Below are 23,256 nucleotides of genomic sequence, written 5' to 3'. Positions count from 1 at the left end.
TGGCAGAGGGGGGTGGGGGGTAGGGCTGATAACCCCGGGAAACGAGGGAGGCACCGCTGTGACTCCAGACTGCGGGTGGGGCGGCTGACGTTCTCCCATCCAGAGGTTGGGAACGACCCGGAAGAGCTGTTCGAGGCGACCATCGGCAGCCTGTGTGTTGGTAGAAGTGGCAGTTTTTTATGGGGTGAAGGTGCAGGAGGCAAGGGGTGGGGGGATCTTCAGGTCACTGCAGGTTTATTGAGCTCGAATCTCTGAGAATCTCTGAGGCCGGGCAGGGTAGGGGGTGAGGGTGCGGATGGGGGTGGGGATGACTAGGAACCAGGGGCCGGGAAAAGTGGGGAGCGCGCGGGCGGCGGCTGGGCGGCTGGAGGAAAGAGGAGAAGGAGGGCGAATGGGGCGGGATGGGGGGGGCGGGGGAGAGGGAGGGCGAGGGGTAAAGGGCTGGGGCGGCGCGGGGAGCCCGGGAGAGACGCGGCTCCACCTCCCAGCTCCAAACGGCGGCGTCGCAGCTGCTCCAGAACCAACTGCTCCATTCTATTCACTGTCGAGGAGGAACAAAAAAGTGGCTATTTATTAGAATACTTGTTTGGTATTGTTCGGCGCCGCACAAAAGGCGCTTCATTATGTGGAGGGATTCCCCTTTTTTCCCCCGGAGAGAAACAATCACTTGGAATTGTCTTTAAAGTCTTTTCCTATCGATAATAAATTTCATTTCCTCGTCTCGCTCGCCTTGCAGCATGTGTGTGTCTGGGAGGGTGCGCGCCAGGAGAGAGGGAGAGAGGAGCGTGTGCAGTTGAGTGTGCGAGCGGGGGTGCGCGGTGAGTGTGCGCCGGTGAGTGTGCGCGCTTGAGTGTGCGCGAATGTGCGCGTGTGAGTGTGCGCGAATGTGCGCGTGTGAGTGAGTGTGCGCGTGTGAGTGTGCGCGCGTGAGTGTGCGCGTGTGAGTGTGCGCGCGCGTGGCGCCGCGTCTGCGGTGCAGGCGCCGCCGGGAGCCGACCTGGCTGGGGTCCCAGGGCAGCGGCGCGCTCCCCGCCCAGCGCGGGCCGGCCGGCCGTGGAGCCCGGGCCGGGGAGATGCCCCTGGCGCGGCTCTGGGGGCGCCGCCGCACCGATCGGGCTCCGGGGGCCGCGGGAGCCGGAGGCGGAACTGACTGTAAGTGTGCCTTGAACTTGCGCGGGGGCTTCAGCGCGCCGGGAGCTGGGGAGGAGGGCCGGCAGGCAAGGCTCCAGGAGCAGGCGCGGTGTGGACTGCGAGTTTCTGTGCAGGAGGGTTGGGGTGTCCCCGCCGCTTCCGTCGTCCGTAGAGAACAGGTGGGGAGCTGCTGGAGACCGCCGCCGCAGGCGTCCTGGCGTGTGGGGTCCATTTGTCATTTTCTTCTCTGTAGGTTCACGCCTCCCCTCCTCCTCCTCCTCCTCCTCCCCAGCTTTTTTAGATTGGCCGCCGCCCAGCGGACCGAGACTCTGTTTCTCCTTGGGTCGTACTTTTGGGGGAGGGGAAGGGAGGTCGAGCCTCTCGATTTCATGGAGAGAGTCAGATTCGCTGCATTTCCCGTTCCCCCCTCCCCCGCCGGCCCATGCCCCTCCTGCCCCCTCCACCAAGGGCCGGATTGCGCTCTGCGCCCCTGCCCCGGGCCCGCCGGCTCCTGCGCTCCGCCGTATGCACCGGGCAGCGCGGAGAACGAAATCCGAGGGCTAGAATCACGTTTCAAAAATGAACATGTTTGAGCGTGTGCCATTTAATGAGCGGCGTTTGGGGCAAAGAATCCATCCATTTAACGTTGACGGACCGACGGTCCTGACTGTGTTCATGCTGCCCCACAGACACCCATCAATGGGCAGCGAGTCCTTGCCACCCTGCGAGCGGCTCTGGACCCGGCGGCGCCCGGCCGGGAACCCCGCCGCGCGGCCAGCGCTGCAATCCCACCAGCTACAACGGGGCGCTGCAAGGTGGAGTCTGGTGTGCCCCAAGTGTCTGCCCGCTGAATGGGCCGCCCAGATAGGGGGTGACCCCCACACAGGCATCAAGACCCCACCGCGCGCCCTCCCTCCTCCTGCGAAATCGCATCCGCTCTCTTGGCAACACTGTATCCACCTGCGCCCGCCGCCGGCAGGCCGCCCGCCTCCGCCCGTTTCCCGGGCTGGAGCCTCCCTCCCGCGGACAGGAAAGTCACCAAGTTTCCAAGGTGAAATGTGTGCTCGGTGGCGGCTGGTGCTGAAGTCGACGGGCCGGCCGGGGCGAGGCCGACAGCCATCGACCAGGAACGAGACGGGGCTGGCCGCCTCCTCGCCAGAAGCAGGTGCTGGAACACGATAGCGGCAGCCAGTCAATTAACCCATTAAAAGCCCGCTTTACTCCATCGATTTCCAGGAGCGCGGTGGGGGCGGAATTCTGGAAGCTCCTTTGTGAAGGGCGAGGGAGCAAGAGCCAAGCAGTCCCCAAGTGGCACAGAGGACCCCCGGGGAAGCCCTGGCCTAGGGGGAGGGGGTTGTCTCTGCTGGGATTGGGACCACGGTGCTATTCCCCAGCGCGGGGCGGGCCCTGGGGGCCCCCAGGCCGAGGCAGAAGGGGCAACGTCCTGGCCAGCGCCCTCTGAGGCGCTCAACTGTGGATGCAGACAAGACCCACGCGGAAAGGAATTCCACCCCTACCCCCACTGCTCCTCAGCGCTCCCAGGGTTCCTTCTCGGAGCAGCCTTTCTCCCTGATGAACTGTGCCCGGAGAGAATGCCAGGTGTGCTCTCTGAACGTCGCAGAAAGCTCCCAGGTGGCCTGGTATTTGGGTTCTGGTTGTCACAGGAAAAGATGGAGCAAAAAGCCAGTCGAGATGTGGTGTCAGCAGTTGGTGTTGGGGGGCGGGGGAGGAATGCACGGGATTGGAATAGAAAGAAGGGGTCATCCCTCAGAGGAACTTGCCCAACCCTGGGGCAGGGCCACTAGACTGGCTGTGCCTGATCTCTCTGCCCACAAGTAGGAGCAGGCCACTGGGACCCCTCCTCCCGCTGTGCTCCAGGGGGTGGCCTCTCCGTGCAAAGACTGAGGGTACAACCATCAGCAAAGAAGGGTTGTGGTCAGCCTCTCCTCAGAAGCAAGTTTGCCTGTGTGTTCTGAGTGTTGAGCGCAATTTTAGGTAGCTAAAACAAAGAAAATGCATAGTTTCTACCCTGAGACCCAAATCTCCCTCCTCTGCTGCCCCATGGGGTCTTTTGTCCTTTTGGGGCCACTCCCCAGAGCCATGGGTGCTAGTCTTGAAGAGTAGTCGGTCCATAAAGGGAGAGATGGCACCCAGCAGCCAGATAGAGAGGTGGAAATTTCCCTTTAGCCAATTTTGTACAAAACTCCACTGTTCACCCACTCTTTCCTCACTGCCCCTAAATTAGGATGTAGGTTTTAAAGGCTATCTAGAACTTGACTCTTTTTTCTGGGCTACCCATCCTCCCTTCATCTCAAATTCATGGTGCTGGGGCCCCTTAAATGGTTAATGTGAGGGGGGATGATTCTCTCGGGGTGGGCTGCAGGCCTTCCCCATCCCTGCTATGGAAAGACTGCCTCCACAAATATTGAGGAATGATGTGATTTCCCCTGGCAGGACAGATGGCTTCTGCCTCTGTGAGGTACGATGATACAAGGTATTAGGAAGGAGCTAAAGGGACCCTCTCTTAGCGTAGAGCACAGAGCAGTGGTCCAATCCCATTGCCTGAAGATTCCCAGGGACCCGCTTCCTGTTTGCTGTTTTCTGAAGTAAGCAACACGGGCGCCTGAAAAGGCTTGAAATGGTGTCAAAGTGATGTTTTAATCTCATTGAAACGTGTATTAAAGGACAAGATGTAATTTATGTGAGATGCTCCGATGAAAGGAGAGATTGGAGTGGATCGTCCTTTCACTCGCGTGAACCTCATGTCATGTTTATATTGAAGCCTGTGCGGCTAATCTAATTTGCAATAACAGGGACGGCCTGTAAGAAGAAGAAAAAAAAGCGTCTCTGATTTCACTTTATTTCTTTTCCTATAGAAATTCTTTATGACTTGTCTCCTCTTGTGCGCGAGGCCCTTTCTATATGAAAAAGGGGCAGTGTTTACCAGTCATCAGTGCTCTTCCCAGCATACACCCGCTGGCCATCGGCTCACCTGGACTTGATTGGGACACTGCGCCTGCCCAAAACACTGCTTTGTTTTGTTTTTATTTCTGTGGGGTGAACATCACCGAAGCCTCCTATATCAAACTCCGCCTTCTCCCCACACTGGGGTACAGGGCCTGCTGGGCTTGTCAGGTTCGCTTTTCTCCCAAGGATTTTGGCTTTAAAAGTTAGAGTAATCAGATGCCCTATATATTCTCAGACCTTAATGTTCTGCAAATTTTAATTTGAATAGTGAGGAAGCCCTCCTCCCCAGTTCCAGAAACCCCGATCTGTGCGCTGAGTCTTCACACTGTCTTAGAAAGAAACCAACACACCTCCTGCTCAGATGAGGTGCTTTGTATTCTTATTATCGCACCGAACACAAGCATTCTTCACCAATTAAAAACTACACGCGTTAGAAAATTACAACTTTTATACAACGTAAAAAAGGTGTATTCAAACTGTTAATTACCGGGGGGTTGTGTAAATGAAACTTTAGCAGTGACCCATTTAATTTTGTGGTAATTGCTGACAAAATAAGACAAGGATGAATCACAATACAGTATATTTATCTTGAAGGAGAATATTGCACTTCTGTAGTCAAGCCAAAGAGTAAAAAAAAAAAAAAAAAAATGGGGGAAGAGGGGGCTGCAGAAACATAAAGTGAACGTAACATTTAGAGTTAAATCCGAAGAGGGTGAGACTCAGATGGCTTTCTAAAGCCCATCCAAAATTTTGGAAGCTCGGATATTATCTCCTCAAAATTTTAAGGCGCTCCAACCGTCTCCTCTGGCACGGTCAAGTCTTAGCTACACGGACTTGTATCAACTTTTGCGGATCCTAGAAATCTGGGAGGCAGAAGAGGGCGGGGACCTCTCTTCCAGGCCGGCCTCAGCTCTCGGAGGAGGGGCTTGTGCCTCAACAGGGGGCGAGAGGGGTCCCCGAGGATCCCCAAACCGATGGCCTGGCCAGGCCTTAGTGGGCAAGGCTAGGTGGGGAGTAGGTAGAGTGGGTTCACCGACGCCCCTTGACAGATTCCCTTCGTGCAGATGAATTTGACTGCTCTTTGCCCTACTGGCTCCTTTGTAGGACTTCTAGTGACTGGTGAAGGATAGCCCTTCTTAGTTGACCAATCTTGGCCGCCCCCAGAGTCGGAAATCAGATTAGCTAAGGGCAACGAGGCCAGGCTACTGGGAAATAGCCTGGGTCCCCACACCAGCCACTTCCCTCCCGAACCCCGAGTCATCGGTGCGGACCCGAGAACGCGGAGAGTCTGCCTCGCCCACAGGTGTCTCACGCTCCGCGCGCCCACCGCACCCCCAGGGTCAGGGACTGCTCTTGTTTGGGGGTCGCCTCGTCCTCCGGGCTGGCACTCGGGCAAGGAGTGGGAGCCCTGGAAGAGATCGTGTTTTGAAAGACCATCCCGTTGGACTGAGCGCTATAGCTGCACTCAGACCAGGCCTCCCTCTGCCCAAGTGGTCTGGGCTGCTTGGGCACCCAGCGCCCAGATTTACCGGGCAGGTAGCCCGTCTGATTCTTCTCGGAAAGTTCCCAGCAGAAGGAGGCCTGGCCTGGCGGGCAGAGCGGCAGGAGGAGCTGGAGGGGGCTGCGGGGCCTGGCACGCAGCGGCCGCCCAGCTCCGCTCCGGTCCTGGCTGTCCTCCCTGCAGAGCGCCCGCAGCTCCGCGGCAGCGGCGGAGGGCGCGAGGCTCCCCTCCGGTCCCAGTGTTTTTCCTCCCTTGTCTTCTCTCTTTCATTCATAAACCTGGTGGCTACAGACGCAGCTTGAATATTGACAGTCTCTTCCCCCAACTGCTCCGCCGTTAACCCAATTACAGAATTCATCAAGAACTGTGTTGAATTATCTCTTTCCATACAGTATCAGCATTAGCCTAATTAAAAGCTATAATGTCTGATATAATGATTAAATCGTTAGCTCTGCTGTAGGGAAGCAATATTTTGTTTTCCCTTCAATTAGAAGCTGATTGAGGTTTTCAGAGCAGGTCAGCTGTGAAATTTGAATTATATGTGTGAGTACTGCTCACAGGGTGAGCCCCTACTCGAAAGCTCCCAGAGATTCTCCAAATGCTTTCACCCAGGGAGCGAGGAGGCACAAAACAACACACACACACACACACACACACACACACACACACACACCACACACGGCTGTTCGCTATTCACTGCGGTTTTAAGGCTCTCCACACTGGTCGCTGGAAAGAAAGCTTTGCTTACTTTCCGGGGGGGAGAGCTTTATTTCCCTTTTCCTCAGACGTTCCTGGAAAAGCCTCCAGATCCGACGCTTTTAGTGGAGAAAGGACGGCGGACTGTGTACTCAGGGAGACTACAAAGACCTGCTCTGTGGCTGTCCCTAGTGGCACAGATGTCGCTCTAGGTTCCGTACTGGAAAGCGATTCTCTAGTCCTTCTCCTTCCTCGCTTTCCCTTCCCCCCCCCTCCCCCTATTTTTTTCCCCTCTAAAAACAAAACCGCCACCACAACAAAACTTTTGCGCTACTTTGATTCCTTTGTCTTTGGGAACAGCGAAGCCCAGTGAGCCGGACTAGGGCTCAGTGGTGGTAGTGGGATAGTGTGGGGGACCGGGAGGGACCAGAGCCCCCCACGATTCCCTGGCCCTTCACCTGCGCGCCATGGCGCGCAAACCCTCGAATGCGCCCAGGAAGCGGGAGCCAGAGAGGGGCGTGCAGGAGCCGGAGAGGGCGCGGTGGTGAAGAGCCCCGGCCTCAGGCCCAGGAGCTCCCGGAGGCCGGTGAGAGCGGCAGCGGCCAGCAGACGGCGATCGCGGCCCGCTCGTTGGTTGCTGGGTCAGGGCAGACCCACGCGGGGCCAGGGAGGAGGCTCCGCCACCCCGGGAGCTCACCCCGCACCTCCCGGGGCTCCGGGCAGTGGGGGGTGGGGCGTGGAACCAGCCTCCACCTGGCCGTCTCGCCCCGTGCGCTGTTCCTCTCCAGCCGCATCCAGCCCGACTTCGCGATCCCCTCCCACGCGCGCTTCCCGGGTCTCTTCTCGGTCTGCGCCTCCTGTTGGAGGCCCTCCGGTTCGCGGAGATGAACTCGAAAGGCTCTTCTAATGAAACTCTTCCTTTTCTTTTTCTTTCTCCCATGCTGCCTTCTCCTCGTCCCCACTCAGATCGCTCTTTTCTCTCCAAAAGTCCCTCCTGCCTAGGATTTGGCGGCTTCCTCGCGATTTGCCTCCCTGGAACTTTGGTCTCAGCCCTTCGGGGCCACACCAGAGTCTGGAAGACTGCGCCCTGGGCAGTCCACAGAGGCGCCAACACGAGGCCTGAGTCCTCCCCCCGAGCTAGATGTGTAAGGGCAGCGGACACAGGTGGACATCTCTCTGGAGGGTGTCGCCAGGACAGGCAAGGAGAAGGAAGACAGGAAGAGCTTTTCCGTTTTCTTCGCTGTGATCTTTGTCTCCTCGGAACTCCTAACCTGTCCCTCTCTCTGCTGCTTGCTGGGAGCTTGAGTCTGGCGCCGGTACAGAAAGTCACCCTAGGTGCCTGAGAGCTCGCTTTCATTAAAGGTTGCTAGGGGCAGGGCGAGGATTCTGTCCAGTGATCTCTCTACTTCCCAGATTCCTCCTGAACACAACATGGAGGTGGGCAAAGCAAAAATCTAAAAGTTTGCGTTACTCTATAGAGGCAGTTTAAGCTAATGGTGTTAGATTTAAAGTCTAGAATTCAATCTATTTGAAAGTCAAGGGCTAGTGTATATCCCCTAAATACATCACATACATATGTATGCATGTGTATTTTGTGTATACACATGCATGTAAACATGTATTGTATATATGGATGTGCCTATGCACATATGTACATACATATGTATATATTCATATGCACATTTTCTTTTCATACACGTGTAAGTATACCTATACATATACCCTCTTTGTATACAAATGTATATATGTATGAATGAATACATGCTATGTATATACACTTGTGTGCATATATCCTGTGGGTACACATATATGTATATGTATGAAAATATAGTGTGTATGCACATACATATACATATACATCTGTGTATGTAATTTCTTCTAATGACGGCTTGGATTTGAATTTTCTTTAAGGATCATTCCCATAAGTGAAATTAAAAAAAAAAAACACAGCATCTTTACTTATCTCCATCCTAAGTGGATCTTCCCTTTGGCATTTTGAATATAGAGGCACAATGAAGTTTCTGAATTGCCAAGAGAGCAAATTTGGTCGATCAACAGTGAAGTAATCCTTCCATAGTGGTCTGAGTTCTGGTGCCTCTGGTAAATAGTGTAATTTGTCTTCAAATCCTCCAGCGCCTGGTCTCTGAGAAAGTTCTGAGTTTGAAGGTGGTTCCTGCCAAAGTGGGGGAGGGGAAGAGGGATGGGGAGAGAAACAGAATAGGGAGAAGACGTGTTTTTCAAACTATTTTTGGGCTGTTTTCTCTATTTTTAAAGAGTTAACTGGGGAGAGGGGTCAGGAGGAGCAAGAGATTGAGGCTCCCAAAAGCCATTACCGGCGGGAGTTGATATGACGCTCTTCAATCTCTGTGCCACGACGCAAGGCACTGAGAGGTCTGGCACGCAGTGCCCTGCCACCGCCTAATTGGCATAAGCAGCAGCTGCCAATCATCTATCACTTGGCAACAAGTTACACCTGCAGCTCCAGTTAATACTTGTGCACATGGGCACCCATAGTGTGTGCCCGCCCGCTTGGGCCCAGGGAACATCTCCTCACTAAAAATGACTTATGGAGAGCGCCCCAAATGCTGAGCATTAGTGGGAGCTCATAAAAGGCTAACCCATTTACTTCCCATTTAGGTGCTCTGGAAAACAAGGGTAATGTCCTATTTGGAAACAATTTTTAGGACTATGTAGAAAGAAACTAAACCATTTCAAAGTCAGCTATACAAGTTCCCCAAAACATAAAGCATTCCTGCAATGCACACTGGAGTGCAGGGTGGTTATACAATAAATTGCTCCATTGATATGGAAAATAATGTGCCAAGCCTGATTCATACAAAGTATTTTCAGGGGGTCTTAGGCTATTTGGTTTAAAATCTAAATTGAAAAGCGGAGGAAAGAAATCTTTCAATGGCTAAGTGGATAATATAGTTTATAATTTGTAAACCATTTCCTTTATTTCAGTCTTGCTGACTTCCCATAACACACTGAATCTCACTGCCTCTTAAATTATCAAAGGAAAAAACGGATCTATAGTATTCTTAAACAATATTCTTGTTCTTTTTCTTGTTCATTCACAATATAACTGATATTTGGAGGTAGTACATGAAACAAATAAAAAGATTTAACAAACTCGATTGGTGAGATAAGAAGCTGGTTGAAAACCAAGTTTATAACCTAGATATTTAGTGAAAGATAAATATGAAATGACGTTTCCTTTCTAATATAATTATATATTTTTCAATGAGTTCACTATTAAATGCTGAATAACCTGAAATGAAATCAGTCTAATCTGCAGAGACCAATTTACTGTTGCATTGCATACTATAGCAACCTTGCAATAATAATAAAAAACTACAGTAATAATCATAGTAATTGACAGGAAAGAAGGCATTATCCCTGAACTGTGGACAAGCAATAGGGTCAAGAAATTCACAACCTCAGATTTTTTTTTTCTTTAATTGGGGACAGAGAGTTGGGGGGGGGGGGGCGCGAGTGGAGGTGTCACGTATTCACTGCCCAACATACTTAAACATTTTATTACTACCCTAATGATCATTATGGTATGTGTGTTTACTTCTATTACAAGAAGGTCAGTCTCCAGCTCTGGTTAGGCTCCACTTCACCCACCGGCAATCTCCCAGGCACCACCCTGTCTGGTGCTCAGGGAGACGCCCCAGTTACTCCCCGAGGGCGCAGGAGGGGTGTGTGGTCTCTCAACGGATTTTGTCAGAAGTCTCTGGGCCACTTTCCCATCATCCATCATCCGGATGGAAAAGGTACCCGGCGTGCAGCGGTGTTAGGAAAGATACTGTGGATGTTTCCGCCACTCCAGGAACCAAGCCTTTCATTTGCATAAATGCAAGAAAAACATTCTCTGCCTCTTGGTCCCCAAACCCCACTTTTCCGACTCGCCTTTCTGGAGGCCTCGCTCTGTTCACGCAGTTTTGGAAGTTCTTAACCAAACAGCTTGTGGAAAGATACTCTCCAGAAGAGCGTGGGCTGCCTCATTCTTGTGCGGTTTTAAACTTTTTCAACTGTTGTTAAGTAACTAGATTGCAGATAGTTCTTGTTTTCGACCTTACCAGAAATTCCATTTTAGGAGAAGAGTATGTGACTGTAACAGCCAGATTTATTAAAAGACATCCTTAATAAAATAAATAAATAAATAAAAAATAAAAAAAAGTTCAGGGTTAATGCTAAAACAAGCTATGGAGCCAAGCCCGGCAGGCACAAATGCTCCCCCGTTGCGGGGATTATTGGGGCCTGGACTGGGAAGGCCTTGCTTAGGAGACGGGGCACTGGGGAACTTCAGAACACGCTGCAGTGGAGCTCAGATCCCTGGGAAAGCGAAGGGAACTGAGTTGCCCAAGCCTCGCAGATCTCGAGGTGGGGGCTTTAGAATGGCGTTCCTCGGACAGTATTTCCTGCTCCCGAGGTCGCGCCCTTCCTCCCCACCCCAGGGGCGGAGAGGAGAGCGAAGTTCCTGCCCCAGTCCCCAACTTTCCCCCTTCCCCGCTGGCGCAGAGCTGGCCGGCGGTGGGCAGAGGAGGAGCTGGGGGTCAAGGATGCGCCCAGTTAAACGTGGCTGGGGGCTGTATTCTGCATTCCTCACCTCCCCCCGCCCCCCTCAACCCTGAATTCTCTCCGTCTACTTTTAAACCCAGTCGTTCATCACGCGGAGCGCGCGGGCTGGGAGAGGCGAGGGGGAGCTCGGAGTTCGCCGCCGCCGCCGCCGCCGCGCGCTCTCAGGAAGCAGCTCGGCGGTGACCCCCTCCCGGGCCTCCTCCCCCCCCCCCCTCCTTCCTGCCCCTGCTCCCCCTTCCTTCCTCCCCTCCTCCCCGCTCCGCCGCCCGCGCCCAGTGCATCTACTCCCTCCCCACGTCACTCGCCAGCGCGCCATGCAAATCACCGCCGCCGCCAGCTCCCATTGGCCGCGGCGCGCTCATTTAATGGCAGCCCGGGCCGGGCGTATGGCTGCTGGGCCCCGCGCGCCGCCGGCCCCGTGTGCGCCTCCGCTCCCAGCGCACGGCCCCGGGCAGGCAGCGGGCAGCCCGGGCTCGGCGGCGGCCCCGGCTGCTTCCTGGACTTCTCTGCGCGCCTGCGCCCCCTTGTCTGCCCCCGGCCCCCCTCCCCAGCGGCACCGTGACCCCCCAGCACCGCTCCCCCTCCGCTCCCCCCTCGGCGCCTCGCTCCCCCCTAGGCACCTGGGACCAGCACAGGCCCGGCGCACGCGGCGCGCCGCCCTGCTAGAAGTTGCATCCCCGGAGTTGGAGGCCGCCGAGGACCGAGTGTGCAGCACGAAAGGAGACGGAGACGGCGCCGGGCGACCGCGGCCGCCGCGGAGGAGACGGAGAGTCCGGATCGGGGAGCCCGCGCATCATTCTCGTCCCCCAAAAGTGGAGCTGCAACTTGGCCACGATTTGCACCTGTTTGCGCTGCTCTGCCGAGAGCGACCCTGCTGCTGCGGCGGCGGCGGCTAGGACAGCGACCTCCGGTCATCACCCTCTTTGGCAAGTGGTTTGTGCGCGAGGAGAAACTTTCCACCTGTGAGCCGGACCGGCGCTGATCAGTGCGTGTGTTTTGTTTTGTTTTTTGCCTCTTTTTTGTTGTGTTTGCCTCCACCTCCCCGCTTCTTCTCTCCGCTAAGACCTCTCTCCCCCCACACACCCGCCCCCCAAGTATTGCTCTGGTTGAGACCCTCTCCATCTCCCAGCCCCCCCGGCCGGCCGTCTATGCTCCAGGACCTCTCCGCGTGCTGCCGGTGAACCCGCGAGCCGCCTCCATGTACAGCATGATGATGGAGACCGACCTGCACTCGCCTGGCGGCGCCCAGGCCCCCACGAACCTGTCAGGCCCGGCCGGCGTGGGCGGCGGGGGAGGCGGCGGAGGCGGCGGCGGGGGCGCCAAGGCCAACCAGGACCGGGTCAAGCGGCCCATGAACGCCTTCATGGTGTGGTCCCGGGGGCAGCGGCGCAAGATGGCCCAGGAGAACCCCAAGATGCACAACTCGGAGATCAGCAAGCGCCTGGGCGCCGAGTGGAAGGTCATGTCCGAGGCCGAGAAGAGGCCGTTCATTGACGAGGCCAAGCGGCTGCGCGCGCTGCACATGAAGGAGCACCCGGATTACAAGTACCGGCCGCGCCGCAAGACCAAGACGCTGCTCAAGAAGGACAAGTACTCTCTGGCCGGCGGGCTGCTGGCGGCCGGCGCGGGCGGCGGGGGCGCCGTGGCCATGGGCGTGGGCGTGGGCGCGGCGGCGGCCGTGGGCCAGCGGCTCGAGAGCCCCGGCGGCGGCGCGGCGGGAGGCGGCTATGCGCACGTCAACGGCTGGGCCAACGGCGCCTACCCGGGCTCGGTGGCGGCGGCGGCGGCGGCCGCGGCCATGATGCAGGAGGCGCAGCTGGCCTACGGACAGCACCCGGGCGCCGGCGGCGCGCACCCGCACGCGCACCCGGCGCACCCGCACCCGCACCACCCGCACGCGCACCCGCACAATCCGCAGCCCATGCACCGCTACGACATGGGCGCGCTGCAGTACAGCCCCATCTCCAACTCGCAGGGCTACATGAGCGCCTCGCCCTCGGGCTACGGCGGCCTCCCCTACGGCGCCGCGGCCGCCGCCGCCGCCGCCGCCGCGGGGGGCGCGCACCAGAACTCGGCCGTGGCGGCGGCGGCGGCGGCGGCGGCCGCGTCGTCGGGCGCCCTGGGCGCGCTCGGCTCCCTGGTCAAGTCGGAGCCCAGCGGCAGCCCGCCGGCCCCGGCGCACTCGCGAGCGCCGTGCCCCGGGGACCTGCGCGAGATGATCAGCATGTACTTGCCGGCCGGGGAGGGCGGCGACCCGGCGGCCGCGGCGGCAGCGGCCGCGGCGCAGAGCCGACTGCACTCGCTGCCGCAGCACTACCAGGGCGCGGGCGCGGGCGTCAACGGCACTGTGCCCCTGACGCACATCTAGGGACCCGAGGGGGACATCTAGGGACCCGAGGGGGACTGGCTTGGTCGGACCGAGGTTCCCTCCCGGGCTAGCCCCGCGCGGCCTTGCATTTGTGCTGCAGACGTTTCCACCTTCTCGTAGGAAGGAAAACACCGGCGACGAACACGAGGTGACAACCCCCCACCCCTGTCCCCCACTCGCCTTCTTTCTGGGAGCTTCTGGGAACGGCTAGGCGCGGACACCTAGACTGAACTTGGTGTTTTCTGGAGACTTTTAGACTGGACTTGGTGTTTTCTGGAGACTTTTTGTACAGTATTTATCACCCACAGAGGCTGAAAAAGCGTTTCTTGGCTGGAGGGGGACACAAAGACCAAAACCAAGCAAGAGGCGACTCCAACTTTTCTATCCCCGCCGGCGGCGCGCTCACTCTCTTCCTGGATGCCTCACTTCCTGCTGGCGTTTGTTTGGTGGTCCGGGAGCTGTTCTGTTTTTTTGTGTTGTTTTTTTTTTTTTTATCGATGTTAGTAAGGCAGATCCAAACACGAGGTTTTTTTCCGTAGCTATTACCACTTTTTGGGTTGGTTTGTTAATTTATACAAAGAGATGATGCCCCCACCCCCTTTTCTGATGGCAGCGTTCTATTCTTGAGTTTTGTAAAACTTTTCTGTATCTGAGCTTTTCCATTTTTTTTTTGTTTTGTAATTATTTCCTGTAAATGCATTGTGAAGTTTTAATTTAGGCGTTTCAGCGTGGGGAGGGGTATTCAGATTATGTACATAGTTTCCTAAAAAGCCTTTCTAGTAAAAACGAAAAAAGATAACCCCTCTTTAAACATGCATCGAGTCAATAAATTCAAGAGAGGAAAAAAAAAAAAAAACCCGGTTCTTCCCATAAATTTGAAACGTGCTAGTTGTATATGCATGTTTTATGAGCTCAGAATACAATTAGTAAATCTGACGAAGGAGAAATTATCAGCATGGTTTGAGAGTGAAGGGAACCCCAGGGGAGAGCGTACGATTTTTACGGAGCTTCGTTCAGTGGAAGGGAAGGAAGTTAAAACCAATGGATTATTTTGTAGAGTTTACAGTGTTCATACAGAATGGGAAATCATTACAGAAAAAAAAAAAAGTCGTTTTATACGCTGGCCCTTTGGTGTGCTTTTTATCTTTGGGCCATCACTGGGGGATTTTTTTTATTCCTTGCTGTGGGCTTTGCATCCTCTAGCTGGCCCCAGATCCGTGCCCCCAGGAGAGAAGAGCCCAATGGCGGGACCAGGCCAAGGTTGGATGACAAAAGACCACTGCATGGGGCATAGGGGCCCCTATTTCCCTGCAATTAACAAGATTGCAGGTGGAATTTATCTAGATTTGGCTCCAGGAAACACAATCTCTGGACCAAAATGTACTGTAACCAAGCCCCCTCCGTCCCTCCCCCTGGTTTATTTCTCCCTGGGAAAGAGCAGAATAGTTTTTGCTGGATTTTCGCACACAGAGACCCAAAATTGGCCACTCCCCCCACCCCCCCCCCCACCCCGAGTGAACTGCGATGCAAGTCGCTAACCTATGTGAATGCAAAATGCGCTGTTGATTATTCCTGACCAGATCTAAGGTTGGTTAACGCTTTAAAATTTTTAGTTATATTTTTTCTAGGTGTTTATTGGTACATTGCAGTTTTTTTCTTCTGGAATTTAAAGTTTTCTGTAAACTTTGTCTTCAAATAATCTGACAGCATTAAATATTGAATTTAAAAGGTATACTGTAGCAAATACGTTTTGAAATTAGTCACAACATAAAAGTGAAATTATATTTTTTGAAAAAAGAAACCTTTAACCCAGATCAAAATATGTTGATTTCATCAACCCCCTCATTCTCTCAATATCTTTTCTTATCCTGGAATGAGTATAGACTCTCCATCCAAAAATGGGCCTATCGTAGTGGGTTAATGAGAACCCAATTCAACCTGCATTAGAAACAGCTTTAAGTAAAATGCTCAGCTGACAATTGATGTGTAATTTTTTTGGAGTCATTTTGATACTTTTGCTTAAACCACCCATTTCTTAGAGTGACTGAAAAAATTAAAAAAAAAAAAAGATGTCGATTGCTTCTTCCTAACAAGATAATAAAGCGCCCCTCCTTTTTCTTTTTTTTTTTCTTTTTTTTTTCTGCCTTAGCAATCTGATCCTTTGTGAAACAGTGGTTGAATATATGAGGGTTGCTAAGCAGAACAGCATCAGAGATCTGGGAATAAGTGCCACACACACACACAGTCCCCTCTGGGAGAGAGCTTTGGGAGATTCTGTAATGCTCTGTTAACTCACCAGCCCATGCAGACCAGAGCACTCTGATATCTCAGAGTTAAATAGACTCCCTAGTTCTTTTGCTAGCTCCCAAGCTAGACTTCTAAAGGGGCAGATAGATGTATGGCCATGCTCACATTAAGTGCATGCCCAAGTTTATATCTGTTTTCAATGACTGGCACCTAAGTCTTAGCTCATACCTATTAGTGATGTGGGTCACACTTGAAATGCCTGATGCCATAAGGTTGAGCAGTACGCTGGGGACTCCAGGCAGGCCTGTCTGTCGGCTTCCCAGAAGATGGATGGATTTAGCGTTGGGCATTTTTCTGTATGCGCCTCATACATAGTCAGCAGAAACACTCAGTGCCAGGTACCCCAAGTCACTTGTTAAAAAACCCAGAAAGGTCTTAAAATAAGAATTCCTTGAACTGCAGCGAATTTGTCTGGTTGGCTAGAAGGACAAGGAAAAAAGCAAATTCTTGAATGACTCCATTTAAAAACAATATGGGGTGGGAGGGGAGGAGAGATTAGCTAGGATTCCTCTCAGGAAGGGACCCCGTCTGGCCTGCAGTGTTTCTCCTATTTAAATTCCCGGATTTAGCCCGCTACAGGACCACATTGAATTCAGTGCTTGCCAAGGTGCTCCACATCATATTCATGAAATATTATCTGATGGTAATGATTGCATGATGCCTTCAGTCACTTCGTAAATCATGAGATGGTATTTCTATTTTGTTTGAAACCTGGGTGGAGCCCGGGGACCGGATTTTGGGGGGGCCTTGACAAAGTTTGCACAACTTCCAGCAGGGACCATTGCGGGAATTCTTCCTGGCCAGGCCTTCCCGCGCAGCCCGGCTCTCTCAGCTGAGGGGGTAACAGGATTTGCTTGAGGGTTTTTCCGCTTGTCTCCTAACCCCCTCTACACCACCTCATCTTAAAAACAAAACAAAAACCCAATCATTTGGCCCCTGTAATTGTTGTTAGGACTTTGGATCACCTCCCGCCAAAGAAACCCACCAGTAGCTAGCAATGAATTAATCTTAAAAACCAGTAGCGGGTACCGCGCGCGCCTGCTCTGCATATGCGTGCCGGGTGGCGTGACTGATGGGTCTATTAACATCATGCATGTGGGAGAAGAATAGCGCGCATATCCACGCATTTCATCTTCCCCGACAAAGACCGGGCAACGCAGGTTTCTGTCTCCGGAAAAATTCTGGTTCATTCGAGAAGCTCATCGCGGGTGGCAGGCCCCTGGCCAGGCGCGCTCTGGGGCGACCGGGCCGCGCTCCCACCCCCGCTCCCGAAGCCCTGCCCGCGGGACAGAGGCTCCCGATACGTCGGCGGCAAAATGTAATAATAGGTTTGATTCCTTGGAAACTTCAAGTGAAAAGCAGACTTGGCCTTGGCGCAGCTCTTTTTCCAGCGTGACAATTTGGCGGGATTGAAAGGCCGGGCCAGAAAGGAAGGGGGGAGGGGGAAGGGGGCGCGGGGTCCCCGAGGCGCCGAGCCCAGGGAAGTGGGCCCGGGTTCTTGCCCCCCACCCCCTCCCTCTGCAGGGTCGGGAATTGCGAGGGCTCGGAGAGTGCCGGCCGGGAGGGAGGCCGGGTCGGGGAAGTGGGCAGGCAGGGACCTTCACCTTCGCCCTCTGCTCGCGGCCCGGGCCTGTGTTTCCCAGCCCGGCAGGGTGCCACTGAGTTCCTCCCTGCCCCCACTCCTTTCCCCGGCCTCCCTTCCTGCTCCTTCCACTCGCCCTCCCTCCATCCTCAGGGCCCTTCCTCTCCAGCTGCGCGCCCGCCCGGCCCCCGCCGCACCCACCCCCGGGGACCCAACTGCTGCGGCGGGCGGCGCCCTGCGCCCAGGATCCGGGTCCTGGGTCCCCTCCCGACGGGGGGCAACAACCCCCCCACCCCCACCCTCCGCCTCCCCAAGGTCGCCCTTCTCTTGCTCGGTGCACAATTAAGCTCTGAGCGGGGGTCGATTTCCCGGCCTTCGCTCCTCGTCCCACTCAATTCTTTTCCTCTCCACCTCTCTGGAATCCCCTTCCAGGCACGTTATCCATCCACGTCTCCTTTCCTTCCTCCTCTTCTCTCCCTTCCTCTCCTCCCTGCCTCCAGCATCTTCCCTTCTTCCATTTCTCTCCGGCCTTCTCTTTGTCTCTCCTCGCAGCCTCCTGCGTCCTCCAAAGCTTGGCCCCCGGTAGTCCCGGCGGCAGTCCCGGGATGTTCCCGGTGGAGCTTGGGTCCGGGTTGGCCGGTGCCTGGGAGCTGCCGGTCCCCAGCCTTCCCTGGGCTGCGTCCCCGCGGGCTCGGAGCGGGAGGAGCTGGGGGTCCAAGGTTCCTTCCTGCAGCCTGCGGCCTGGGCGCCCGCCCCCCAACTCACTTGGGTGCAGCCTGGGCTCAGGCCGGACCGGGCGGGGTGTCGGCCTCCGGGGGGATTAAGAGAACTGATGCGAGGGAAGAGGGCAAAGTGTTTTTGTGTTTGAAGAGGGCAGGATTAGTGGAGAGAAAGACCTGACCCGAGGTCAGCTGCAAGTCAAACCCTTTTACAATCAGCCAGCGGAACAGGCAGGTCTCCGGGTCCGGCCGCAACAAGTGGGAGAAAGGAGGCGGGAGGTGGGGGGGGGGGGGGGGCTGGAAGGGAGGAGGGGAGGCGGAGGCCCGGACGTAGGGAGATCCGCACCCCGGGGCTAAGCAAGTGGGGGGGGGGGGGTCGGCAGGGAGAGCTACACACCCGCATCCCCGGCCCCAGCCCTCACGGTAGGGGCGCCCGTGGCGGGAATCGGCGCGGCGGGCGTGCGTTTGCAGCTTCACGGGGCGGGAGCAGTTCGTCCATCAGAATTCTTTTAGAATGCCCGCATCTCCCATTTCCTGAGCCGTCTTCCGTCCACTCCTCCGACGGAGCCTGGGGCGAAGGCTCGCTGGGCTCTGTCTTATAAAAGCAATCTCATCTCCATGAGAAACCAAAACCACAAGCCTGGATCCTCGTTCGCTCTGCCTTTTGCGTTCTCACAGGCTCTCCAGCAATCGTTGCCTTACTTAGGTCTTTGCAAGCCTTGGCCTGTGTGTGACAGTACTGGGAAGAGGGGAATGAAATAACTGTATTAAATCTGCCTCCCAAACCGAATTCTCCGTCAATGTGGAGGAATGAAGGGTAGCATGGTTCATCAGGAGGAAAATCCTCGGGGCTCACCTGAAAAGTAATAAAAATGAGTTTGAGGTGGAGGATGAGGGGTGGGAGGGGAGGAAGGTGGTGTCAGGGAAGAAGAAAGTAAATACGAGTATCGTCCTTAGCAGGCAGGCTGGGAATTTGTGCTGAAATAACTCCACCAAGAGTTTTAACAAATAGGAAACTCAGATGAAGAACCCAAACAAGTGATACTCCCAAAGATAGAGTCATCTATTTTTTTATAATAAAAAACATAATTGCCATGTTTTCCTCTAAATTGGCTTTCTATATTTAAATATAAAAAATCAACTAGAGGAGAGAAAGAGAGGGAGGGAGACAGACAGAGAGAGAGAGAGAGAGAGAGAGAGAGAGAGAGAGAGAGCGCGCAATTTTTAAAACAACACAAAACAAATTACTCCAAGAGAACTGACACATGCCCACGGCCCACCCTGGATACCCTAGGGTGCTGAACGGGTTCTGGGTTCCAAAGCAAGTAACAGATTGCCACTTGGGAAGTTGCTAACTGTAACCTATGGGGAAGTTTTGCCTGTGGCAGAGACCCCGGACATTGTGAATAATCCTGAATGCCCCGCAGGCAGCTCCCGAGGATTTAATTGCCCCCGCCACTTCAGAACCACCGTGTGGGTACATTAAAGATGTTGTTTGTAAAGAACAGCAGGTCATCACATGCAAAGCCTCGAAATAGTCAGCCAGTCAAATCAGTGGGGGGGAAAAATTCCGCTTTTGTTAGATTTTGCCGTTTCAGGAATTAGGCATTCACTGCAGAGCTGCAGTTTTGAGAAATTGCAATGTCAGGCATGTTCCCAATGGGGAAATATTGTGAGAGTGTGGAGGAATGTAAGATTGGGTTTGACAATGGGGAAACTGACAAGAGTTATCACCCAGACATTGTTTTCTCTCTGAGCACCCCCCGAAATGCTAACTAGAGATGATATCTAGTGGCAGCAATAACACTCTATGTTTGTCCTACACACTTATAAGATATGAAAACAAGAGTCTTAGACATCTGAAGGATTGACCCAGGGTTTCACAGGACGAATACAGCAATTGATAGGGCACAGTGCCGCATGGCAATAGAAGACCTATAAACAGTGTAGTAGCAGTGTTAAGAGAAATTCAAAGCAGAGTCCAACTCATATTTTTATTTCTAAGCAACAGAAGAGGTGAAAATCCAGGTGAGCATGTTTTAAAGGATTCAGAAACCTCACACTTTTAAGCAATCCCAACTCTTAGGGGGAAATTTCAGTAAGTGGGAAAACCCAAACCTAAACAGCAAATTTAACGTGAACATCCGTGAGGATGGAGAGGCAGGAGCTTTGTTCTTTGTGTTAGAAATTGGACTGAAGAGTGATGTTTATCCCTGGGGGAAAAAAATTGGCCATTCGAATTTTTACCAAGAAATGACATATCTGTGCTCAAAGAAAAGAAAGGATCAATGTGAAAAATTAGTCAATATGGTATTGATAGTATTTCTAACCTTTGTTGAATGGTAGTACAGCCACATGGGAAAGAAATAAGAATTGGAGTAAGACAGAACTGCAGTAAAATCGTGGCTTGTCACAGATCGGCTCCAGGTTCTTGGTCAAATGCCCTCAACTCCAAGTTCATTTTTTTTCAAATGCAAAACAGAAATAAAACCAACTTCATAAGAATATAGTCAGGATTGAAAATCTAAGGTGTATGTTGTGTCTAGCAAATAGTGAGCCCTCGGTAAATGGTCATTTGACTGTGTCATCTCAGGCAGGGGTAAAGAGGAGAATTGAGGCATTGAGTGCCAAATTTGACCTAGGTGGGAAACAATGGTAATTGTACAAACCACTATTCCCATTCATCCACACTAATAACAATTTCTCTTTAGAGTTACCTACAATCATTACATTCTTTCATTCACCCGTTCAACAAACATTTGGCTACCAGTACATTGTCTGTTCAGGTTATTAAATGAACATGTGTTATGAGCCTTTTACCAGATACTGAGGATGCAAAGGTCAACCTGAAGGGGCCCACTGCCCAGTGGGTGAGTCGCATTGTCACCTAGGCAAGGGCTACAGTTGTGGGACAGAAGTACATGCCAAATGCTACCTGATCCTTTGTGCCCAGTTTGGGGGAGTCAGAGAAGTCTTCTCAGAGAAAGTGAAAGCTAGGCTAGAAGCTGAGACATCCTAAAACTGCTCTCACACTCCCTACGAAGGATCTTCTCACTATTATTTTAAGCACCAGTGAAGATTGCAATAAAACTTTGAGCAGAGTACATAGGGTAACAGCTTTGTTTTTCAATGAATGGCTGTGCCAGGTGGGCTTGGCATTGTCAATGACTTAGACTTAGATATTCACTAGGACATTGGTCTTTCACCTTCAAGGTACATAGGACACTAGGGGAGACTGTGACAAATCCATTTCTCAGCCCCAGTGCCTCTGATATGCTGAGTCTGGGGTTCCAGTGGGACTCAAGAATCTGCACCTTCTTAGGCAGATTCTTTCTCAGAAGATGCTGAGGCAGGTCCTGGATGACACCTGGAAAACCCACATTAGGAGGTGGGCCCAATAGCTGCTAAGACTGTATCTAAATCATTTAAATTTGAACAGTTTAGTATATATAAAATGCTCTCATTTAATTGTTCAATACATGATTTTTTTTTGGGGGGGGGGAATTAAATTAGAAGAAGAAAAAAATTTTAAGCTGGCACCCTGACTGGTGTGGTTTAGTTGTTTGGACATTAACTCATGCACCAAAAGGTTGCCGGTTCAATTCCCGGTCAGGGCACATGTGGGGTTGGTTCTGGGACATGTAGGAGGCAGCCAGTTAATGTTTCACTCTCATATTAATGTTTCTCTTCTTCTCCTTTCCTCTCTCTATAAATACACACACACACACACACACACACACACACACACACACACACCATATTTTCCGGCGTAAAAGACGATCCCCTAATTTTACAGTTAAAACATAGGTTTAGGCCTATATTCGCTGTATAAGACTACCCCCCACTTCCGAGGCAACACCAGTTCTTTTTTTAATAGACTGCCTCTCTGACTCTAGCCAATCTGAGCAGGCTTTTTTTCGTTTCAAAGTCGTCTTATACGCCGGAAAATACGGTATTTAAATTTAAAGTGGATTATTAGAATCTTGTAAATAGTAAAGACTGACTGGTTTACTGATTTGCTTTAAATAATGGACAATTAAAGGGACTAAACAATGTCCCAGTTTGTGTCTTATCAATTTCTAATTTTACCAAACTAATTTGTGTTTGCATAGGTCTATATAGCACTTATGAACACAGTATGGGCCAAAACTTTCCCATCAATTCATTGAGAGTTAATTTAGTGGCATTGGAAAAGCAGAAGGGCATTTAACAGTGCACATGAGCTGGAATAAATTGGTTTAGTCAGCTAGATTATAATCAGAATACTATATTATTTAACTATCAAGTTTCTCAATATTGTAAACTGTAAAATGGGAGTATCTTGTAAAAGAACAACACCTCAACGCATTAAGTACTTTAAATGTCTTTGAGAGGTTGTACAAATACAGGGGCTACCATTTTAAACAGAATAAACTAATATGTACCAGTAATGTTCTATTTAGAAAGCATGCAGTTCTGTAGTATGGATGTTACTTTTATGCTGATCATAATAAAAACAACATTCATTATATTTATAGATACAAATCTAGATTAAGGTGTGGTTATGGAAGATGTCAGAATCTCTTGGAGTAGCATGTGAGAAGATAATTTTTAAATGGAGATATAGTAAGAGAAAATGTTCTATTGTATATAAACAAGCAAAACTATGCTGATAATATAAGAATTCCAATATGGCTTTTAGCTAATTTCAGGGCATAAGACATCATTCAAGAACTCGGATAACCTATGCATTTTAACTAAAGCTTTTTGGAGAAAATGACGTTGTCTTTGTTGACTAAATCACTCATCATTTTAATGGATAAGAATGATAAGAATATCAACTCAAATAATCAGGTACTATGAATAGTGGGGAAGGCAGAGTTTCTGAAACTCCCGTTTTATTATCACATATTCTGAATTCCATTCCTGCTATCATAATTATCGCACGCATGTTCCTTGTATATTCCCCACAACATCCAGAACTATAGACATTTGTCACCACATGATTTGCACAGAGAAAATAAAATCCTGTCCTCAGAAACAAAGAAAGGACATACGGGAACGGAGTTGTTTAGAACAGAGTTAATGAAATTAAACAGAAGTAAAATTTAGGCTGATTCTTAACGCTGTCTCACTCAGGGTCAAAACCAGTAGACAAAGCATCTTTGTGAAAAATTGGTAGAAATCCTGGTGCTGGAGGTATTTACAATGAAAATAGACAAAAAGCAGCTGAACATATTTTAGCAATGCGTTGGCATACGAGTGTACATGTTAGTATTTTACCATCTCTAATTCACTCTGAGTTGCATGGATTTAAATCTGATTATGTTAATATGAGTAAGATGTTAATGTAAAACATTTCCTGTTGATTTAAAAAAATAAATCATTTATATTAATCTTTAAACTGAGAATACTACTA

The 23,256-nt window shown here is 51.9% G+C and overlaps 2 protein-coding genes across 6 annotated transcripts in view; both read left to right on the top strand.

The window, feature by feature from the left end:
- Positions 1–23,256, top strand: part of LOC311620471 (uncharacterized protein) — a 110,675-nt gene that overhangs the window by 56,787 nt on the left and 30,632 nt on the right. For 4 of the 5 annotated variants that reach the window (XR_014794694.1, XR_014794695.1, XM_084879931.1 and 1 more), the window contains exon 1: positions 1,077–1,152. The exons of the other annotated variant lie outside the window; for it this stretch is intronic. The gene's annotated coding sequence lies outside the window, so the exon portion shown is untranslated. Of the gene's footprint in view, positions 1–1,076; positions 1,153–23,256 lie in introns of those variants that run through there. 5 annotated transcript variants of the gene reach the window in all.
- Positions 11,290–15,283, top strand: SOX1 (SRY-box transcription factor 1). Its single transcript, XM_084879937.1, has one exon. It carries the CDS (start codon positions 12,081–12,083, stop codon positions 13,248–13,250), a length of 1,170 nt encoding a protein of 389 aa, XP_084736063.1. The 5' UTR covers positions 11,290–12,080; the 3' UTR covers positions 13,251–15,283.

This window comes from Pipistrellus hanaki, assembly GCF_964339955.1.
Source record: "Pipistrellus hanaki genome assembly, chromosome: 3".
In the NCBI taxonomy this organism is placed as follows: Eukaryota; Metazoa; Chordata; class Mammalia; order Chiroptera; family Vespertilionidae; genus Pipistrellus; species Pipistrellus hanaki.
Note: the sequence above shows the minus strand (reverse complement) of the source record. Positions and strands in the feature narration are given on the sequence as shown.

Bases quoted from the DNA above. Each gene is read 5' to 3' on its own strand.
- SOX1 (XM_084879937.1), top strand. From the start codon at position 12,081: ATGTACAGCATGATGATGGAGACCGACCTGCACTCGCCTGGCGGCGCC.